Here is a 20,907-nt window from a genome sequence, read left to right as displayed (position 1 = left end):
GCGCTGTCTCCCAAGAACCCCATCACTGGCAGCAGGGTCCCTATATTCACTTAGGATCAGCACAGCGATCCCTGCCTCGCCTCTTGTAAAGCTCTCCAAACCCTTCCTTATTCTATTGGTACTGTACACCCTCTACCCATATTTCACCATTCCCTTTTCCTGAGTGCTCTGAGGAGGAGGGAAAGTGGGTGTAACACCCAATAGAGACTACAAACAAATACACCATGGATGTTGATGCAGAACTTGAACAATGAGCCCATGAGTTTCCCTGAAGGGGCTTGAGGCACTCGGCCATTTGTATCGGGTGGATGTGTCCTTATCCCGAGGCATTATTCTGGCAAAGGCTTACAACCTATCCTCTTTGGCGACATGCATTCCTTCCCTTCGGAGCCCGGGCAGCATTTCAAATCTCCTCTGCAGTCCTTGTCATCATTGCATTTGTTGCAGATGTCTGACGGTTCATTTGCAGAAGGCTGGTCTGGCTTTGCCGCTGGACAGGCACCCATTTTCTCTGAAACAGAGAAAGAAAATGAGAATATTTAAGTAGTTTCCACCTGCCCCCGACTTTGCCACATTATCTCGAGCATAGCAAAGGTGCTTTATCTTCAGTCTTGTTATATTGTACAATTGCGACTTCAAAATAAGGGCTATATTCATATGTGATAAAATGACAAATACTGCAATGAACGGATTTAAAAATAGAGAGAGTTCAGAAAGTAGTTAAATGATTCTTACTAACAAAAACCCTGAAGCCCATGTGTGCCACTGTCCCCTTATTATTATTAATAGTATCATTACTAGAGTATTTACTTATCACTGACCTAGCTTCGGAGGCAACAGGGCACTTTTCACTCATAGGGGACGAATACGGTGAAGGAGAAACAAGGGGGTGCAGAGCTGACAACAGGGGAGTCGGAGGGAGGCAGTTTGGCAGCAAGGGATCGAGAAAAACAACCAGGGGAGGAAACAGTGGGGAGCGGATCAGCCAGTCTCAGGTAGGAATGATAGTAGAGGGTAAGTAGATCTCGGCGTTAGGGAGGAGCCATTCCTTGAAGAGTTGGGTCCTGAACTCCTTCCTGTACTGTAGAAGTGAGGGGGTTAGTCTGATGTTGATGGCTAGAGGGTTCCACAGTCTTGGGGCATAAGATTCTTTCCTTCCTGCACCAGCGGGGGTTCAAGTCTATAAATGTCCTTACTTTTGGTGCATTCTAGGCCCCTGGAGATGCTGAGTTTCCCAGTGAGGTAGTTTGGGGACTTCATGGTGACAGCCTTGAAGATGATGCAGCAGGATTTGAAGATGATATGGGCTTGCAACAGGAGCCAATGCTGTTTGTTGAAGATCGGTGTGAATCGATGTGGTTGGATTTGTGGCGTCCTTTGATGAGTTATGCTGTAGCTTGCATGACACATTTAAGGTGTGCCAGGGTAGAGACTGGAAGGCCTTATAAAAGGGCATTGTCACCATCCAAGTAGGAGAGGAGCATAGTTTGGACAGCAGATCAGAAGCTGTTTTCTGGGATGAAGAGCTTGAATTTTCAACAGGAGACAAAGTTGGTATCAAGCCATGTGTGTCTTCCTTGCTGTGTGCTGTTTGAAAGTGAGGTGTCTGTCGATGTTGAATCCAAGGGACTTGACACAGTTGGCCAGCTGAGGTGCGAAGCACTCAAGGTCATAGCAGAGAGTCAGGTCTGGATGTCAGGGTGTTCGTTGTTGTTGGACAGCAGTAGGAACTCGGTCATGGAGGGGTTGAGCATCAGGTAAGTACTTGGCATCCATGAATGGATAGGTGTGAGGCAGGTCTGGAGCCTGTGGAGGCCTTCATTGGAGGGTATCTTGAGGTAGAACTGCATCATATTGGTAGATGAGAATTTTGTGTGGTGTGAGCATGGTTCCAAGTGGTTCCATGTAAAGATTAAAGATCACGGGGGGGAGAATGGATCCTTGCAGGACTTCACAGGTGATGGGTAGAGTTGGTGATCTGGTGTAATCCATTTGGTTAAAAACTGTGGACATTCACAAGGTAGAATTTGAACCAGCTGAGGCCAATCTCACTGATCTTCATACCAGCGATTTCCCTATTCTGCCCATAGAGATCCTAGCAGTCTCAAATCTTTACACCTGGTGACCACATTGGGCAGTAATTGCAACGGACATATTGAAATATACAGTTGCTGTTTTTCATATGGCGTGGTGGCCTGGGGTGGGCGTGATAACATCTGCTACGTTTGCCCTCGGCACAAGCTTAATATTAATCGTGTGATGAACTGTCATTCACAAAGTGGCCAGGGAGACCACATGTGTAGGCTTTCTCTTTCTAGGACCATGTGGATCGATCCGTGGCACTGTGGCCAATGCTAGGTCCCCAGTGGGAGAAGAGCCCAGGGTAAGTCTCCTGTCTTTAGATGCTCTGCATGGCAGATGCCCGAGGTGCACCATCCGCCGAAGGAAGGGAGATCCAGGCAATGTCTTCCTGTTCGAGAAGAACTCGGGAATATCTATGGCAGGGCCAGTTGTAAATTGGCATCTTCATGTTCAACACAGAGCCGAAGAGCTTGGAAGAGGTCAGGAGAATGCTGAAGCTTGGAAGAGTGGATCAAGAAGACAGAGGGACACTTTTTTACGGTGATCTAATCCAGAGGGCAACACAGGAGAAAGAGTGGGAGAGAAGATCCTACCAGAGTCAAAACGAAGGCAAGATGCACAGACTTGCACCTGAATCCAGAGGGAGTGGAAGGTGTGAAGTCAGTAAGTGAGGCAGGAGGATACTAAACTCCTGCCGGGGAATCTTATATAAATTAAAACCAGAGGTCAAGGAGTAAAGTTCGATGTCAGGACCTGGAGTGGGAATCCCAGAGCACTGTGTAAACGAAACGGCAGAGAAGGACAAACCCTTGTGACTAGGCATGAAACGGTTTGACGGTATACCGGTATTAATACCGTGCTCAATGGCATTCTTATTTAATTACCGTTATTTCGTTTTCAAAGGTTTACCGATTTTGTAAACCTTTGCAAATGAATTAACAGTAATTAAATAAGAATTGAGACTGAACTGAAGCCTTCCTTTTAATAGATGTGCGGCATGCCTACAGTGTTCTGAGCACTGCAGTCTCTGTTCACAATGCGCAGAGTGCATTGCAGGGGGCACGGGCAGCCACACTGGATTCTGTCATCTCGGAGGCTGAGCCTGGTTGTGGAGGCAGAGTCTGCCTGGGCTGCCATGCCCCACAGCCCCAGCGCACGTTGGAGGAGTAGTCAAACTGTCAGAGAGACAGTTACACGTGTAGGCAGCAGCGCTCCGTAGAGCCCATTTTAATTAAAGTGCCCAGTCCTGCCCCACCAGTGTGCCCTGCCCACTGCCAGCCAGTAGTACTACCCATAAGTGGGGACTGGGGAGCCTGAGCCATCACGGTATGTCATTTTACATGTACAACAAAGGTTACAGAAATGAAGAAAAAGGCTCCTATGCCAAGAAGATTTTTTTTTTTTTGTAAAGCCAATCATGGATATGCAGTAGTCCTCCATTCAAGCACCGTTAATCCTCCTGGTGACTCTGCCTGCCTGTAGGCATTGCGAGCGGATATCTTCTATTTAGAGTAGATAAACACCTCTTTTTACACTATTCGCACAACTACAATAACACTTTTTCAAACTCAATTCGCGTTGCAGTAATCATGTGCGATTTATGTCTGAAAAAGTGAAATATGTATTTCATACCGCATCTGCAGTCACTGACGATCAAGGTCCTGGAGTCAATCCTTAGTCAAAATAAAAAGAAGACGTTTGTTTGGAAGAGAGCCACCCCAAATGTCACTTGTAATTTCACTAAAGCGCCCAACAGAGCGCTTTAGTGAAAGCTCCATTTGTGCATAGATATGCCTATGCCACTCAATTAAAAAGAAACTTTAAATGGTGTTTGGCCGTTTTGGACATGTTATAACTTCACCTCGAAAAACTATCTGTCATGATCTCCTTTGGCTAACAGCAAGTTTACAGGTCAATCCAGCAGACATTCTCCCCTTCAAAGCGATTTCCCTAATGTATTGTGCAAAGGCTATCTCAAGCATTTCCACTCTGACACCATTGTTTCCCTTTTGGTCTCCTGGATTATCTAAGCAGGTATGTGAATGCTTGCTGGTGTGTGGCCTATACTTATTAGGGTACAGTGCTTGCAATCAATTGCAAGAGTGCGAAAATGCGCATTATTATGATCTGCTTTGCGCAATAAACACCTTGTTTTACACAATTCGCACTCATGGGCGATTTGCGTCTGAAAATGTTTTATTGTAGCTGTGTGAATTGTGTAAAACGAGGTGTTTATTGCACAAAGAAGATCATATTAATGCGCATTTTTGCATTACAGAGATGGAGGAGAAATGCTGATGGCAAGCACCGTATTTCTTTTCAATGAAAGCATGAAATGAAATTTAAAATCAGTTAATTGACTGCAGCCAGGCCCGATGCTTTAGCAATCCCCTGCCCCACTGATAGCCTTGCTTGCACTTGCAAACTGCAAAGTGCTGTGGTCTGCAAGGGGCCAGGACTTCCTATTTCTCTAACCATTCTATAAGACTTTAATAAAGGTTGTATAATTGTTTGCGACAATGGACAGTTAAATTGGACCACCAGGTTACCTCTTTACTGAGTTTGACTAAAATAAATGTATGTTAAGAAGAACTAAGGTAACTTCTTTGTGGCGTCTCTTGTTTGCGTTGTGTGTCTTGGTGACAATGTGTGACGTTTCCTGGCAAAAGTATTACTTAAGATAATGGTGAAACACACGTGTGTGCTGTACTGTGATAACCACGGTATACCGTCATTTTACATGAAGGTTATCATACCGTCAAAAAATCAATACTGTGACATCCCTACTTGTGACACGTCACCTGAAGTCGGGGCGTAAGGACTAAACCTGGATAGCAGGACCTGGAGTGGGAGGCCTGGAGCAACTTGGAAGATAAACATGCAGAGAAGACCAACTCTCTGTGAATCTAAGGAATAAGGTCTGGTTTGGGAGGCCAACGGATCTTGTAATAGAAACAAAATCAGAAAGCAATACAGTGCGAGGAGCTGCATACTGGAATAGCAGTTCTAATTCCACGAGCACACTGAGAAACACAACCCAATGGGAACCGCCTCATACTGTGATGCTGAGTCCTAATTCACGGAATGAACTGAGAAGAGTAACAGTGTGAAAGAGTAATCTGAGAAAGGCAACACAATGTAAAAACACTGCATCCCAATTCCAGAGAAAAGAAACACAAGGTGTAAGGATGCTGGGACCCCATGCCCAGAACAAACCGAGAAAGGGAACGCTGGCGGAACACTGCATAATGGCATACTGAGCCCTAATGTCCAGAGCAATCTGAGAAAGGCCACACCGCGGGAAACACTGCATAATGGCATACTGAGCCCTAATGCCCAGAACAAACAGAGAAAGGGCACGCTGGCGAAACACTGCATAATGGCATACTGAGCCCGAATGCCCAGAGCAAACAGAGGGAGGCCACACTAGGGGAAACACTGCATAATGGCATACTGAGCCCTAATGCCCAGAGCAAACAGAGGGAGGCCACACTAGGGGAAATACTGCATGATGGCATACTGAGCCCTAATGCCCGGAGCAAACAAAGGAAGGCCACACTAGGGGAAACACTGCATAATGGCATACTGAGCCCTAATGCCCAGAGCAAACAGAGGCATACTAAACCCTAATGCCCAGAGCAAACAGAGAAAGGCCACACTGGGGGAAACACTGCATAATGTCATACTGAGCCCTAATGCCCAGAGCAAACAGAGGAAGGCCACACTAGGGGAAACACTGCATAATGGCATACTGAGCCCTAATGCCCAGAGCAAACACAGGAAGGCCACACCGGGGGACACACTACATAATGGCATACTGAGCCCTAATGCCCAGAGCAAACAGAGGCATACTAAGCCCTAATGCCCAGAGCAAACAGAGAAAGGCCACACTGGTGGAAACACTGCATAATGTCATACTGAGCCCTAATGCCCAGAGCAATCTAAGAAAGGCAACACAATGTAAAAACACTGCATCCCAATTCCAGAGAAAGGAAACACAAGGTGTAAGAATGCTGAGCCCCCATGCCCAGAACAAACCGAGAAAGGGCACGCTGGGGAAACACTGCATAATGGCATACTGAGCCCTAATGCCCAGAGCAAACAGAGGAAGGCCACACTTGGGGAAACACTGCATAATGGCATACTGAGCTCTAATGCCCAGAACAGACAGAAAAATGCCACACTGGGTGAAACACTGAAGTTTGGGATACTGAGCCGTAATGCTCATAGCAAACAGTGAAACTACACACAGGATGATACTCTACATACTGGCATGCTGAGTCCTAATGCCCAGAGCAAACAGAGAAGGATAATACAGTGTAAAACACTGCATACTGGCATGCTGAGTTGTAATGCCCAGAGCAAACAGAGAAGGATAATACAGTGTAAAACACTGCATGCAGGGATACTGAGCCCTAATGCCTGGAGCAACCTGAGAAAGGCCACACAGGGTCACCTGCTGCATGATGGGTTATTGAGTCCTAATGTTTGGAGAAATCTGGGAAAGCCACTCTGGGTAAAACACTGCATACTGGAATGCTGGGTCCTAATGTCGATAGCAAAGTGAGAAAGGCCACACAGAGTGAAGTGCTGCATACTGGAATGCTGAGTCCTAATGTCTGGAGCAAAGTGAGAAAGGCCACAATGGGTGAAACACTGTCTATACTGGGATACCGAGTCCTAATTCCCAGAGCAATCTGAGAAAATCCACACAGTGTGAAACACTGTCTACTGAGATACTGAGTCCTAATTCCCTGAGCAATCTGGGAAAATCCACACAGGGTGAAACACTGTCTACTGGGATACTGAGCCCTAATTACCGGAGCACTCCGAGAAAGGCCACGCAGAGTAAAACTGTGTATACTGAGTTACTGGGCATCATTACAATTTTGGCGGTCTGGAAATAAGGGTAACGTACCGGCACCCTTTCTGGACCGCCAATTACAAGTCTGCCAGCAGGGGCACGGTACTCCAGGGGCCTGAAATCCTGGCCTGACCTGCCAGGATTTCAGGCCCCTACGAGCAGTGTTTTCACTGAAGCACTGCCACCACTTGCAACATTGCCATTGATTCAGTGACACCATTCCCATGGACTCCTATGGGACTCCACGGGAATGGGGATTTACCGTTACACCACCACTCATGATATCCTGGTGGCATCAGGATCTAGGGTGGTGGAAACAGTGTTAGGGGGTCAGAGGTAGCCTGCCATCTACCAGCAGGTTCTATGCCGACCTCATAATGAGGCCCATTGAGTCCTTGTTCCTAAAAGAAACCGTGAAACACATGTCACTGGGAAACGCAACACATTCAGATGCTGCGTATTAATTTGAAGAGTGTTTCCCAGCGAGATAGCACAGTGAGGAATGCTGTATAATTGAATACTGACTCTTAATTTCCAAGTGTGTGAAAGCCAGCACTCTGAGCATCAATACACAATAGGATTCCAATTCCTAAATTCGGGAATGAGCTGAGTAAATAATCATTACAGGTAAACATGGAATGCTGGGATTCATTGCCTTAAATTCCCAGGCCAAAGAGAGAAAGAGAAACCTTATGAACCCATCACACTCTGCAGATAGGTGTTGGGAAGGAAATGAACCTCTCCCACCCTTCTAGGCGCTTTAGAGTAAGGCAAATTGTGGGCGTGCCTTCACAGGATATGTCCCATGCTCCTTAAATGCTGGTCAGAGCAACCATTCACAAACAGCGTGGATACTGGGGATAGGCGTTTCAAACATCTCGAACAAGGACCTTTAGCATACAGCTTACCCGCTGGATGTTGGATTCAGGCTCTCAAACCCTTAAAGCATTTCAGTCAAACACACGAAATCCAAACACAGCTGTTGAAGATTTCATTCGGAAGGTAAAGGGTGACCCGGAGCATCTCAATACGGGTTCGAAATAAAGTTCTGGTTTTATCTGCCGAGTCTACCTCTCATTAAGTTTGACACATTTAAAAGCTCTCATTGTAGAACGTTACTGGGAGGGCGGATGCCATCAGACCGGATCTATGGATATACCCATAGCCCCGAGGAAAGAAGGTTTAGGCAGCCTTGCCATCCTGCAATAGAAGTCTGGGGCACCTTGCCCGGAGGACTTGGACATGACATAAGGGTAGAAGGTCTGACACCATAAATGTATACAGGATTTTAAATAATGTTCAAGGCTGGCAATAAGTGATACAGTTCAGCACAAGATACCACTCTGCCACCTAGAGAAGAGGATGGGGACACAGTGCATGCTGGGAACCTGGGCCCTAAACTCCCAGAGTGAACTGAGAAAACATTCATTGTGTGATAATGTTGCATGACGGAATACCAAGGCCAACTTCCAGAGGGAAGTGGAAGAACCCATTTGCTGAGTGAAAATGTATTGTCTACTGGATTTAGGAGTCCCTTACTCCTCAAGCAACTGAGAAACAGACACCTTAACAAAGCTGCTGCAAGATGAGCACAGAAGGCACAACATATATTACATAGGAGTGGGTCAACTGCAAAGACATTGGTCAGCAAGACTACACTAAACATGCTTCAAAATAAAGCGTTGCTATAATATGTCTTTCAAGGTTGTCTTCTATGTCATCAAGTCTGCCACTCATCTAAGCATTCACAAGACATTTGAAGGTAGAAATAGATGACAGAGAAGTAGGAGCCCTGAGGAAAGAACAGAGGAGAGAGATCAAGAGCATCCCCTGGAGGACAGTTTGTCTAGACTTAGTAAAAACAATGACACATTTCACAGAGTTCTTATGAGCCCGGAACGGCTCTTTGAAAAGTGGTAGACATGTTAATTCGTTCAGAGTTTTGTAGGACATCCTGATGCAGATTACGAGCAGTTGTATCAAGTACGAATAATAGTTTTTCTTTGCCATATTGTCTGTGACTTTTTACTTTTTGAATTGAATCAAATAAGGACATTTTGCTTCGGGCAAATACCTTCTTCTCCATTTGTGCATAACAGGCCAGCAAAATGTTTTTCCTAAGTCAGTTCAGGGTGAACCCCCGGAGCGTTATTTTTGAAGTTTGCGAAGGACTGAAAAAACAGCCTTCAATTGCAGCAAATAATCAGCGGCCAGATGTAATAACAGGCCACTTAGCATTGCAAAAATGGCAACAAAAAACAAGCAGCAATGCTCTGTGACTTGACATTTATCACTGTGCAACATTAAGGAATTGCTAGGAAGAGATTTCAATAAATCGCAAATATCAAATCCCAGCCATCTCTAGCTGATTACCTTTGCACCCTGCATGCATTTACAAACAGAGACGTCAGAGGTGCCAGATGAATAGTCATCTTTTATTGTCAATATAGACATTAAAGTCAGTACGACTTTTTTCTATGGATTCATTATAAAAGTAGAAAAAATACATGTAGCAATAAAATTAAATAATAATAATAATAGCTTTAACAATCATCGAATCAATGCACATGTGACATGCAGGATCAAATGGCAATGCAATGTGCAGGGCAGAAGGAGGAAGAAGAAAGATGCAGACAGACACAAGAGAAGGAAGATAGCAGGAGGCAAGACCATGAAAACATTAGAATACAGTGTATGAGCAACAAAGACACAAGAGAAGGAGAGATGAAGGGAGCAGACAACGAAGTCTATTAAAAAAAATAACAGACTGAAGTTGGGTCAAAGCAGAAGCAGCGAGGCCCAGTAGAAGAGATGGGGGAAGACAATAGTGAGAAAAAAAATGTAACTACAAAGGTGAGAAAAGAGAAGACTCTGTGAATGTTATAGAGGTGAAAATGACAGGAATGGGCAAGTGAGAGTGGAGAAAGAGAGTGATGAGTAAAAAAAGACAGGAGAAAATGTGTGTGCGGGTGGAGCGGGAAAGTAAATAACGTCAGTTTTGATAGGATTAAGAAGAAGGGAATGAGTGAGCATCCATGGTTTAATGGCAGCAAGACAGTCAGAAAAAGCGGAATGAAGCTGATCAGAAAAAGTGGAGAAAGGGAAAAAAGATCTGGGAGTCATGGAGAAATGTGGCATTTGGCTGGGAGAGGTTGCAACGCCTGGCCCCACTAGACGTGGAGGAAGTACGTTGCCATCTGGATAATCCTCTGCAGGCAGAGATTATCAAGGAGTCCCAGAGCTCCTAAGCTTCTACCATCGTCGTCGCCCTGAAGAAAAATGTGGATGTCTGGCTGTGCATCGACTACCGTTGATTTAACACCTGCACTATTCCGGACCAGTACACCATACCTCGCGTAGATGAGGCAATGGAGTGCCTGACTGCAAGTATGTGGTTTTCGGGCCTGGACTTGCAGGGTGGCTATTACCAGATCCTGGTACCTCCGGCAGATCTTGAAGAGACAGCTTTCATATGTCTGTTAGGATTTTACGAGTTTGTCAGGATGCCTCAGATCATCTCCGGTGTGCCGGCAACTTTCCAGCACCTCATGGAAAAGACTGTTGGTGACATGAACCTCCTGGAGGTACTGATGTACCTGGATGAGACCATTGGGAGGACCCTTGAAGAAAACAACAGGAGGCTCATTAAATCGCTGAATGGCCTGCAGGAGCAAGGGCTAAAGGTTGGTGTGGAGAAGTGCCAGTTTTGCTCTGACAAGTGTCAAGTATATCAGACACATCGTCTCTGTGTATCGCATCGCCGTGGATCGAGCAAAGATGGACACCCTCCCCACCTGGCCAAGACCTCAGAAGTTACAGTGTTTGCTGGTATTCTGTAATTACTACAGGAGGTTTGTCACGGGATATGGCAACATCGCCCAACCACTTGTGGACCTCTCCAAAAGATATACCCCTACCTAGAGGAGCTGGAGGAATACTGCCAACTCAGCAGATTATCTATATCATCCATGGGAGCACTTTGGAGAGCCGTGATGAAACCTGTGTTAGCAGGCCTTCTAAGAGCTCAAGCGGACCATCACCACAGCACCAGTCCTGGCCTACATGGATCCGCAGTTTCCTTACATACTGCACATGGACACGAGTATAGAGGGATTGGGAGCTGTTCTCTACCAGAAATGAGACCAGTCACTTTCGTTAGCTGAGGCATGCATGGGGCAGAAAATTACTATCCAGTCCACATGTTAGAATATTTGCCATTGAAGTGGGCCATTACAGATAAGTCCCAGGATTACCTCTACAGCGCCACCTTAACAACAACCCCCTTAAGTATGTTTTGAAGTCGGCGAAGTTGGATGCTACCAGACACTGATTGCTTGCAACACTGTCCACATACAATTTCAGTCTAAAATACAGTCCTGGGAGCACTAACATCAATGCCCTCTCTCAGAGGCCTCATGCTCAGCTGGCTGATAAACCATGATCCACCTCGTGGAAGGAGGAGATGTCTTCAGCAGGTGGCAGAGCTATCTGCCAGCCTGCAAGTCAACAGGGGTCTGGCAGAGCCAGGAGCATGGATTGCTTGGGATCCTCAGCTGAGGGAGTACCCACCATCTACAACAAAATCACCAGTCTGGGATCATCTGAGCTACCATGTCTGACCTGAGATGAGATCTGTATGTCACAGCAAGTGGTTCCTGGCATTGATCAGTTCCTGAAAGCCAAGACCACGGGAACTGATGTTTTCCAGAGACATCTCGCATGACCCCGAGCAGGCTGCGATGCTGAAGGAGAGTAAGACACTCGTGCAGGAAGATGTAATCCTGTACAAGAAAAGCAAAGTTGGAGACCGTCTACGATAGCGCCTGGTTTTGCCACAGAGATTCTGCCAAGCTGCACTGTATGCACTCCACGACCAGCATGGACATCTTGGCAGCGACAGAACCTTTAAGTTGGTCTATCCAAGGTTATTCTGCCCCAGACTAGCAGCAGATGTTGAGTATTATTGACAGCACTGCGACAGGTGTGTCACCAGGGAAACCGCGGCTCATCCTGCAGTCTATCCTCACCATCTGCAGAGTTAGTTCCCGGGCCCATGGACCTCATCTGCATTGACTTCCTCATGCTGAAAATGAACAAGCGAGGAGTACAGAACATCCTGGTGGTGACAGGCAACTTCACTTGGTACATGCAGGAGATTCCCACCAAAGATCAGCGTGCCAGCACCGTTGCCCAAGTGTTGCGGGAAAAATACTTTTTGCACAATGGTTGGCCGATCAGGATTCATACCGACCAGGGACCAGATTTTGATTGAACGTGCATCAAGCAGATGCTAGAGCTGATTGGCATCAAGAAGACCTGTAAAACTCTGTATCATCCTCAGAGGATGCCCAAGTGGAGAGGTTTAATTGAACCTACTTGGCAATGCTGGGCCCCCTGAGGCCAGAGCAGAAGAACAGATGGAGTCAACATGTGGCTACCCTGATCCATGTGTACAACTGTACGAAGACTGACGCCACTGGGTTACACTGTACTTTTTAATGTTTGGAAGAGACACTCAGCTGCCTTAGATCTGTATTTTGGAGAGTCCACAGCTCAAGCGTCAACTGCACCAGTCAAATCAGCTCACCCAGGCTGCTGCGGAGAAGAGGGTAGAAGGGAAGAAATGCTGGTACGACGCAAAGGTCACGTTTCATGCTCTCCAAATCGGCGATCATGTGTTGATCCACAGCCTGGGAAAGAGACGATGAAATAAGGTATGGGACAAGTGGGATTCTCTGCCTATCATCGTAGGACATCAGCTGGGAGAGCTCCCTGTCTGCTGACTCCAAGAGGAAGGACGGCCAAGGAATATCAAGGTCTTGCACCAGAACCACCTGCTCCCAGTCGGGGATAAGGTTGAACTGACACAGAGGTGATTAAGGAAGAACCGGCCAGAGGGCCGATAACAAGACAGTAGCGACTCCTTGCTGAAAGGCCAGAAGAAGATCCTTCGAAGGCTCAATGTCCAGAAGCTTCTCCAGCTACCGATGCCATGAGATCATCAGAAGGCTAGTTGGAAACCAGTGAAGACGCTGATGCTGAAGGCGATCAATTTGGCTCTACCCAGACCAAAGGTTAGACCAAACACACATGTGGATCCTGTGAGGTTGACATCATGGAAGGAGAAACAGACAACAGATTCAAAGCTGAACAATCTACAAGCACGTAGGCTGAACTGGATCCCGTGGAGACCATGGGGATCTGCTCAAATTATTCATAAATCCATTCATTCAGTCTCAGCTTTATTTTGACAAAAAACCATAAAAGGAACACATTAAGATACCGTAACAACTAACATACAGCATTATTATGATAAGAACAATTAATGTCTATATAATACAATCGGTTCATGTTACAATCATGTTTAAGTACCTCTTAACATTTATCATTTGATTACAGTGTTCGAAAGTCACCCCCTATGCTGGTACTGTACCTTGCAAAGGTTTCACACAGCCCGCTTTGCAGAGAGCGGTGCAGCATTTCTGATCCGGGGGGCAGTCCAAGTCAGTGGTGCAGTTAACTTCGGTAATATTAGGAGTACAAACAATCCCGATACGGAATCGCGACACTGGACAGAAACCAGAGTGATCTGCAACAAAACAAGGAAAAACATGAGCACTCCAGCTCCAGGTGGTGCAAATTTGGCAACAACAGAAGGCATCTCTTCAAACGATACATCCAAACTGACACTCCAAAATCATATCAATGAATCCAGTTTATTAGTGTTTTGTATATTCCAATAGTTCCAGTGTTCCCCCAAAAGTATTCCCATAAATAAATGCAGCCGTGTGCCATTGGAATGAGCCACCCCACTCACCACTGCAAGAGCACCCTTAAGGCTGTCTCATCCCCCCCTAAATACATCTTAGGAACACAATATTTTAAAATTGAAGTTAAACATAGAAATGTAATCCCTCCATAATAAAATGATGGCCAGAAAAACTTAAGGGGCATTTCTAGTGAAAAAGAAACAAACCTGTTCTCTTTACCCATCGCTGCATCATTAACCATCACCACCTATGACGGTTGGGGAGGCTCCTTTCTTTCATGATGATATCTCTGCATCACCAGCAATGAGGATTCCAGAGAGTATATTTGTTTGAGATCATTATTGTATGATCAACAATCACCAAAAATGAGGATTTCAGAATGTGCTATTGTTTGATGATGTCTTACTTGCATCAGCAATCACCATAACATGAGGATTCAAGAATGTCCCACTGTTTGTTTGTTTGTTTATTTATTTATATAGCACTCCAAACCCGAAGGTAACAGGGCACTTTTCAGGTAAATTTCAGTTTACAAGTTACATATAGGAACAGGTACATAGTAGAGTAATTACAGTAATTACAGGTCAAGGTTACATTATTTGCACAAAGAGATAAATAGTATTATACATAAGGTTAATATAACGTGCAATTTACGTAGCTACAGGCAGTCAATTCATCAGATAAGTCCTAAGTGAGGCATACTGGAGATATTCATGAATCATGGCCTTAGCTTGTCCACTGTGATGTCACGTTTACTCCTGGTGAGGGGCTCGAAGGTTGGTCCTGATAGGTAGGCTATTTTGGATAGTGACGGTCAGTAAATGGCGGTCTGTCCAAGCGTAAGGTTCAATGCACGTTATTGCTGTCTAGGGATCTACCTTTGCACGAGCAGGCTGGTTGACCCTTTGCGTGAAGCCTAATTCCGTAAGGGAGTTAGTCAGTGCCAGGGCATGCTGATCATTCGGGTCGTTGAGACCAAGATTGAAATCTCCTAGAATTAGAATTTGCGAGGTGGGTTTGGTATAAACAGAGAGTGTGGTAGTAATGTCTTCCTCAAATGAGCCAATAGGGCCGGGAGGTCTATATATCAGGTGCATAGTCAAGGTGTGAGAGTTAGTGAGACGAAGTTTCACTGTCAGCAGTTCACATGACATGACATGACAGGGGGATGTGTGGATACTCTGAGTCCCAGGCTAGACTTGGCAATGATGGCAATGCCGCCGCCTCAGGAAGATTCTCTATCTAATCTTAGGATAGTATAATTATCCAGGATGGCAGGTAAGAGTGAAGGACCAGCAGCTGCATGGAGCTACGTCTCTGTTATTGTTAGGAAGTCTACCTTGTTTAGAAATGCTCAGTTCAGCTATGTCTACAGCATGGGCAACCATGGATCTCGCATTGATCAGAGCACCTTTAATCTGCAGGAATCTGTTGCTAGAGACGTTAGAGTCGGGAAGTGCGTTCCTCTGACCAACATTTTCTTTTCGTTGTGTTAATCTTTACTTTGTCACTCTTCTGGTAAGGAATTTTTTGATTGGGTTTGTGGACAGGGCTAGTAGACAGTGGGTAGGTTTTAATAAATCTAGAACCAAGCCTGTCGTTTCTTACTGAAGTGGAACATGGTAAGTCCGTTTGAGGTCTGATAACAAAGCCCTGAATCCATTGATTGGGAGTTAAGTTACAGTGAGCTCCAACAGAAGGGGAGACACCTGTATTTGAATACTTAGTTTCAAGATTTAACTGGGGCAGGAATTTGGTTGGTATGATAGTTGTAGGAGGAGGCATCAGCTTGAGGGGTGGCAGAAATGTGGTTGGCATTACCCAATGGTGTAGAGCAGTAGAGGAGGTCATGGTAGGCTGTAGGGTTTTAGATAGAGCTCACAGCTGGAGGGATGAGAGAGAATTCTCTAGATGAAAGAAGTTAGCGGATAGAGGATAGGTGCTACCATCAGAAAGAGCTAACAGAAATCTTACAAGAAAGAAGGTGACGGTATACATGGTTGTGATAGAGGGGGCCCAGCTTGGGACGGTAGTAGGACAGTCAGCAGAGATGGGGGTAATTAAAGTCACAAAGGATGCAGTCTAGATAAAATCCTAATAGCGATGCGCGTTAGTCTAATGCATAATGGCGCATGTTTAAGCAGGCAGATGTAACTATACAGACATAACTGGCAATTTGACCAGTTTGTCAATTAAGCAATAAACAGTATGAAGCAGGGCATCAGTACCCAACGAGAAAAAGCTAGCATATAGGCTAGGTGGAGTTTTGACAATAGATTGCTAATATGGCTTCACAGGTATGAAAACATAGTAACTGCTACTATAGAAAGGTGAAGATTAACACATGATATAGGTCGAAGGTGTGTCAAAGCTGGTCCGATAGCACAGCGAGTAGAGCGCTAGCCTTCACATCTATGCAGAGCCTGCTGATGCAGTTTCAAAACCTGGCAGGGCCAAACTCAGCCTTTTATCCTTCCGAGGTCGATAAATGAGCACCACACACCGTGGGAAATAAGCAGCACTCAGATACCTGAGGGTTCGTAGCGCTATATAAATGCTAAATTAAAGGGCGTGCTAAGGTGGGTCAGGATCAGGTTACAAAAGCCAGTTCAGGCATGGGGCAATCCCCAAGCAGGGCTAAGTAGATAAAAAAATCAGATGCGTCAATCAGATAGTAGGCATATCTATAACAAGCAAAGCAGAGGGATTCCTCTGCCCTAGCACTTCGCCAGTGGCCTCCTCCCTGGCTCCCCCTGTAACCCCCCCCCCGGGCTCCCACCAGAACTTGCCCTTACCCTGCTACCTCCCCCACCACACCCCAGTACCTATCTTCCGCACTTCTCTAACTAGACTTGCATGTCCGAATGCCACAAGGCCTAATAGGACTTCAATGGCATATTTTCTGGTTTTGCTACTGTTATCTACTGCCCTGTTCCCTCATCAATTAGCTGTGTGGCGCCTTGAAACACAATTCTGTTGTATAGGTGCCTAACAAATGCGCAATAAAGTTTTTAAAAAAATGGAATAGAATGGCATCTTGTGGGAAGACTCTACTTTTGTGTCTGTCTCACATCTCTGACTCCTCACACAGGACTCACCCGAGCTTGGTGTTACCCTAAGAGGGGTAAAAGGGGCTGGGTGAATGAATGCACTGTCTCAGGGATCCAAGCCTCAAGCACATGGTTAGCTGGCTGTTGTGTACATAGAAACAGGTCCCACTGCATGAACAGAAAGTGGGGAAGACCTACATTACTCAAGCATGAGTGCAATGAAGTACTGGTGTCAGGAAATCGACGATCCGCATAGTGGGTGTGCGTTTGCCTGGGATTTTTGAAATGTTTTGAAATGTTTAATTAAATAGAATGATGGTAGATCAACATCAGGAAAATGTGTTGGGCTAATCCACACACAGTTTTCTATGCTCACACCATGACAAATGCATAGACCTGTGTACTCTGGGTGGACACAACCTACATATGTCATTTGTAGTTGGAATGTGACAGCCAGGAGTACCCTATGTGATCTCCAGGAAGGGGGAGGACCAAGCTTTTCCCTGCCACGGCCAGCCTGATTAAATAACAAAGGCTCCATGGATTCGCCCTGCTCTTTCGTCAGGCATCTGGTGGCAGCGTTTAACAAACCAATTCGAGATTACTTCAAACAGGCCCACATGAGGCCTGGCCACAGAGTTTAACAAAGGAGACATGAAACAGAATAACCTTTCATATGTAACTTTGTCAACCTGAAGAAAGCTCCTGCCCTCGGTATCAATGACAGTGAGCTATCATGTCTGGGGCTATGTGTTTACAGTAGGCTATCCCGGTAGGGGTACCCCATTTATAAGGTACAATAATGTGGTTTGCAGGAGCCACAGCTTCAAGAGAGACCTGCCGCTTTAATCAGGAAGCCGAGAGAGATCCATCAATCAGAGAGACTCTTTGATTAACATCAGACAGGAAGATGAGTAGGACTTAGTATCACAAGTTTTCACCCCTTTACCTTTCCTGTCGTAAAGCACCTCGGTTATGACCTTATGCATACAGGAGATTGTTGGTAGGGTCCCCAGATTGGTTCATAAAGGTAGGCTTAGCCTACACCAATCTCTGTGGCCCACTTGGCTTCAAAAGAGGACTGTGCTTCTCTTTTAGCAGATCAGTTGACGACTTCATCAAAGTAACAAAGAAAAATGGAACCTTTGAACCTGGCTGAAGGTAGAGTCTGCCTTACATCTTCCGCCAGTGAAAGAAGGCCAGGATTTCCAAAAAAAGGGAAGAAAGATCAGTCCTCTGAACATCTCCTAGGGAACAGAGGGCGATCCAGAACCCAGAGGGCCATCCAGCCGCTTCAGAACTAGTACCCTGCCAGCACACAGTGTGCCCTGCTAGGCTCTGCAGCAAGCTTCCTAGGTAGGAAGTGTCAGAAGGTCTCTGAATCTACAACCACGGACAAGGCAGCTGCCTGCAACACACTTCACAGCTGTGGGCAGTCTGCCTTAAATGACGACACAAGCCCGTTGAAGAAGCTGTGAGATGTGCCTCTACAAGCCTCTACTGGCGTCTGCCTTAAAGGATATTTTTGAGCCAGTCAAGTTCCTCGATCCGCAACCGGTGGCAATGCTGACAGTTGTCAAGCCGCTGTTGCTTAACGGCATCCGAGACATCCCGACCAGTGCTTCAGAATTGCCGATCACCACCTAGACAAAGATTCCTGAGCCCAAGGCGTCATGTAGGTCAGCCTGCAGCTGTTCGTTAAGCTTTGCTTGCTGAACCGTCTAGCCGCTTGATACCCGCAGCTGACTCCCATGTTGAACTCTGTCACAGAAGCCTGCAAAGAGCCCTGAAGCCAACTCGACCCTGTCGAGCACCAAGAAAATCTACAGCACAAGGTACATTGTGTTTCTGTCCCCCTGGTCCTTCCTAGAAGGCCCCTACAGACGTTTTAAGACCCATTGCTCCCTTTGTGCTAAAGCCAAGAAACCTTAACAAACTGTTGTGGTCATTAACAATACCTACTACCCTCCTGTTAGTATCCAGAGTGCAGAGTGGTCATGGTTGTGCAGGCCGATATTGGTACCCTAAAGTAGCTCATCAACTAACCCCAGGGTATAGTGAGCCCACCTATAGGTGCATACCCATGAATATTCAATCATGAAGGACGTTCCCAGTGAATGTCCACTAGCACAACACACGAAAACAGAGAAATAAAAAAATGGCATGGATTGTAAAACAGCTAATTCCCCCCCTTCAGTGAGTGTACAAGGGAGATGCCTTTCACAGCTGTCCCACTGAGACATCAATGCAGCAAGGAAAGAGCAGCCCTTAGCTGGGATGCTGGCCAAAGATGGTAGGGTCGATGTTGGCCAAGCTGGACTATATGCCGGCATGAGGCCATGTGAGCCTCTTTCTCTTGCCAGTCTGGCCCTTTCTCCAGCTTTGTGTACTCCCTGTTTCACTAAAATGCAGGTCTCCACCTACCCCCTTGTGAGTTTCTATCTGCGCACCTAAAGTCCATGATTTTCCTAAACATGATGTCCCTCATGTGTTGACTTCCAGACACCCTGTCCCCTTGGAAGCAGGAACCCTCTACTGGGAAGGTACTAATGTCCTTTAAGAAGCTACGGCAGGCATTTTCGGTCTTCGCCAGCCTTGGCCATGCCTCTATGAATGGCAACTAGTATGACCCGAGCTTGGGGCCGCTTCCGCAACTGGCTTTTCATGCGGCCACAGTTGTATTGCTGCAACCTTTGTATTCTGGCGCACAATGGGCTGTTGACAGCATGCTGGCTCTTCATGCCGGGCATGCATGTTCTAAACATGATGCATTATATCGTTATGCCTAGTGTGCTGCAGTGTGCCTGGCACACGTCTGGATGCAAGGCCCGAACATGCATGTGTACATGCAGCCTGTGCATAACACTCTCAGCCTCAATAAGAGAAAGCAATCATCACGGCACCTCACTCTGGCAGGGCTGGGTACATTCTAACATTTGAACATTACTTCAGGCTTCAGAGAGCTCAGCATTACCAAGCAACATTCAAGTAAAGTCCAATTGCCATTACCATAAAACCTAAGCAGGGCATGGAGATTCTTCAAATGATAGAAACCTAAGGCATCATCCATGAGGATCCAAGACCAGCACACCGCATCAGTTTTGGCTGCATGCATTTCATGCAAGATCTGGTTGAGAATGGCTGCCATTGGCCTACACCAGTTCAGACCAACTTAAGTGGAGCGTCCATTATAACTCTTTGTACAAGATCAAATTCTTAGACTATTACTATGGACTGTAGGCCATTAAAACCCATGGTTGACAACCGTGTAAATAGAGTTGGTAGTGCACTGTTTTCAGAAATGGCGGTATTAGCGTAGACTTTGCAAAGTTGCCCTAAATTAGGAGTTTGGCAATTGTTTCCACTAAAATGCCATTGACACTGGCTCACTTAGTAGTTAATCTTTTGGCTTCAAGCCTCAGAATGCTTTTGCGGGAGTTCCTGTATACCATTCAAACATGCCGCTTCCTGCCGGGTCTATCTGGGCCATGTATGTAAGGGCAGTAATACTATTCCACACCTTCAGTATTTCAGGAATATGCCATGTGTGGTGTGGTACTGCATGCGGAACCGCAGTGGTTTACACTGTTCTTGCCATATGGATACAGCAATGCATGCTGCAGTCATTATGTTATGTTAAAATTACTTATAAAGCACATCTACCACCTGAGGGCTTCATGGCACTCGAGGGGAACAGTCACAGAAAGTACGACAAGTTTCAAATGATGAGAACACATAAAGCGGTTGTCAAGAGCGTGGCAACTTTTTTGATTGATTGATATTTTATTTCTATTGCACACATACACAAGTGTCATGCAACCACTAGCTCTGGAGTGACAACCCTGAATAACCTGGATAGAAAGTGCACTGGCAGAGTGAACAAATCTCACTGAGAAATACAGACAGAATTTGTCCTGGAGGCATTCAGTTGCCATAAAGGGCATGGTGGACAATGCACAATGCTTTGAATTTCTTTCTGCTGATGACTGGGAGCCAGTGCAGTCCACGTAGAATGGTAGAAATGTGCTCACGATAAGAGGAGCCAGAAACCAGGCTGTATGTATCTTACTTGCACCCCAGAGCAGTATGCTCAGGTGAGAGAAAGTTTGCAGGTGGGTGACCAAGAAAGGGGCAGGGAAGT

General features: G+C 46.0%; 1 protein-coding gene across 2 annotated transcripts in view; it reads right to left on the bottom strand.

Annotated features, from left to right (window-relative positions):
• The window catches only part of LOC138452547 (uncharacterized), a 172,052-nt gene that overhangs the window by 9,689 nt on the left and 141,456 nt on the right, over window positions 1-20,907 (bottom strand). Inside the window, exons 7-8 of one of the 2 annotated variants that reach the window (XM_069604993.1) lie at window positions 13,380-13,535; window positions 350-511 (exon numbers count right to left, since the gene is read on the bottom strand). In XM_069604993.1, coding sequence (XP_069461094.1) covers window positions 350-511; window positions 13,380-13,535 — 318 coding nt within the window. The remainder of the gene's footprint in view (window positions 1-349; window positions 512-13,379; window positions 13,536-20,907) is intronic. The other variant, XM_069604992.1, reaches the window with a different exon arrangement.

The sequence above is a fragment of the Ambystoma mexicanum genome, chromosome 4p, assembly GCF_040938575.1.
Source record: "Ambystoma mexicanum isolate Mex_15411 chromosome 4p, UKY_AmexF1_1, whole genome shotgun sequence".
Taxonomy (NCBI): Eukaryota; Metazoa; Chordata; class Amphibia; order Caudata; family Ambystomatidae; genus Ambystoma; species Ambystoma mexicanum.
Note: the sequence above shows the minus strand (reverse complement) of the source record. Positions and strands in the feature narration are given on the sequence as shown.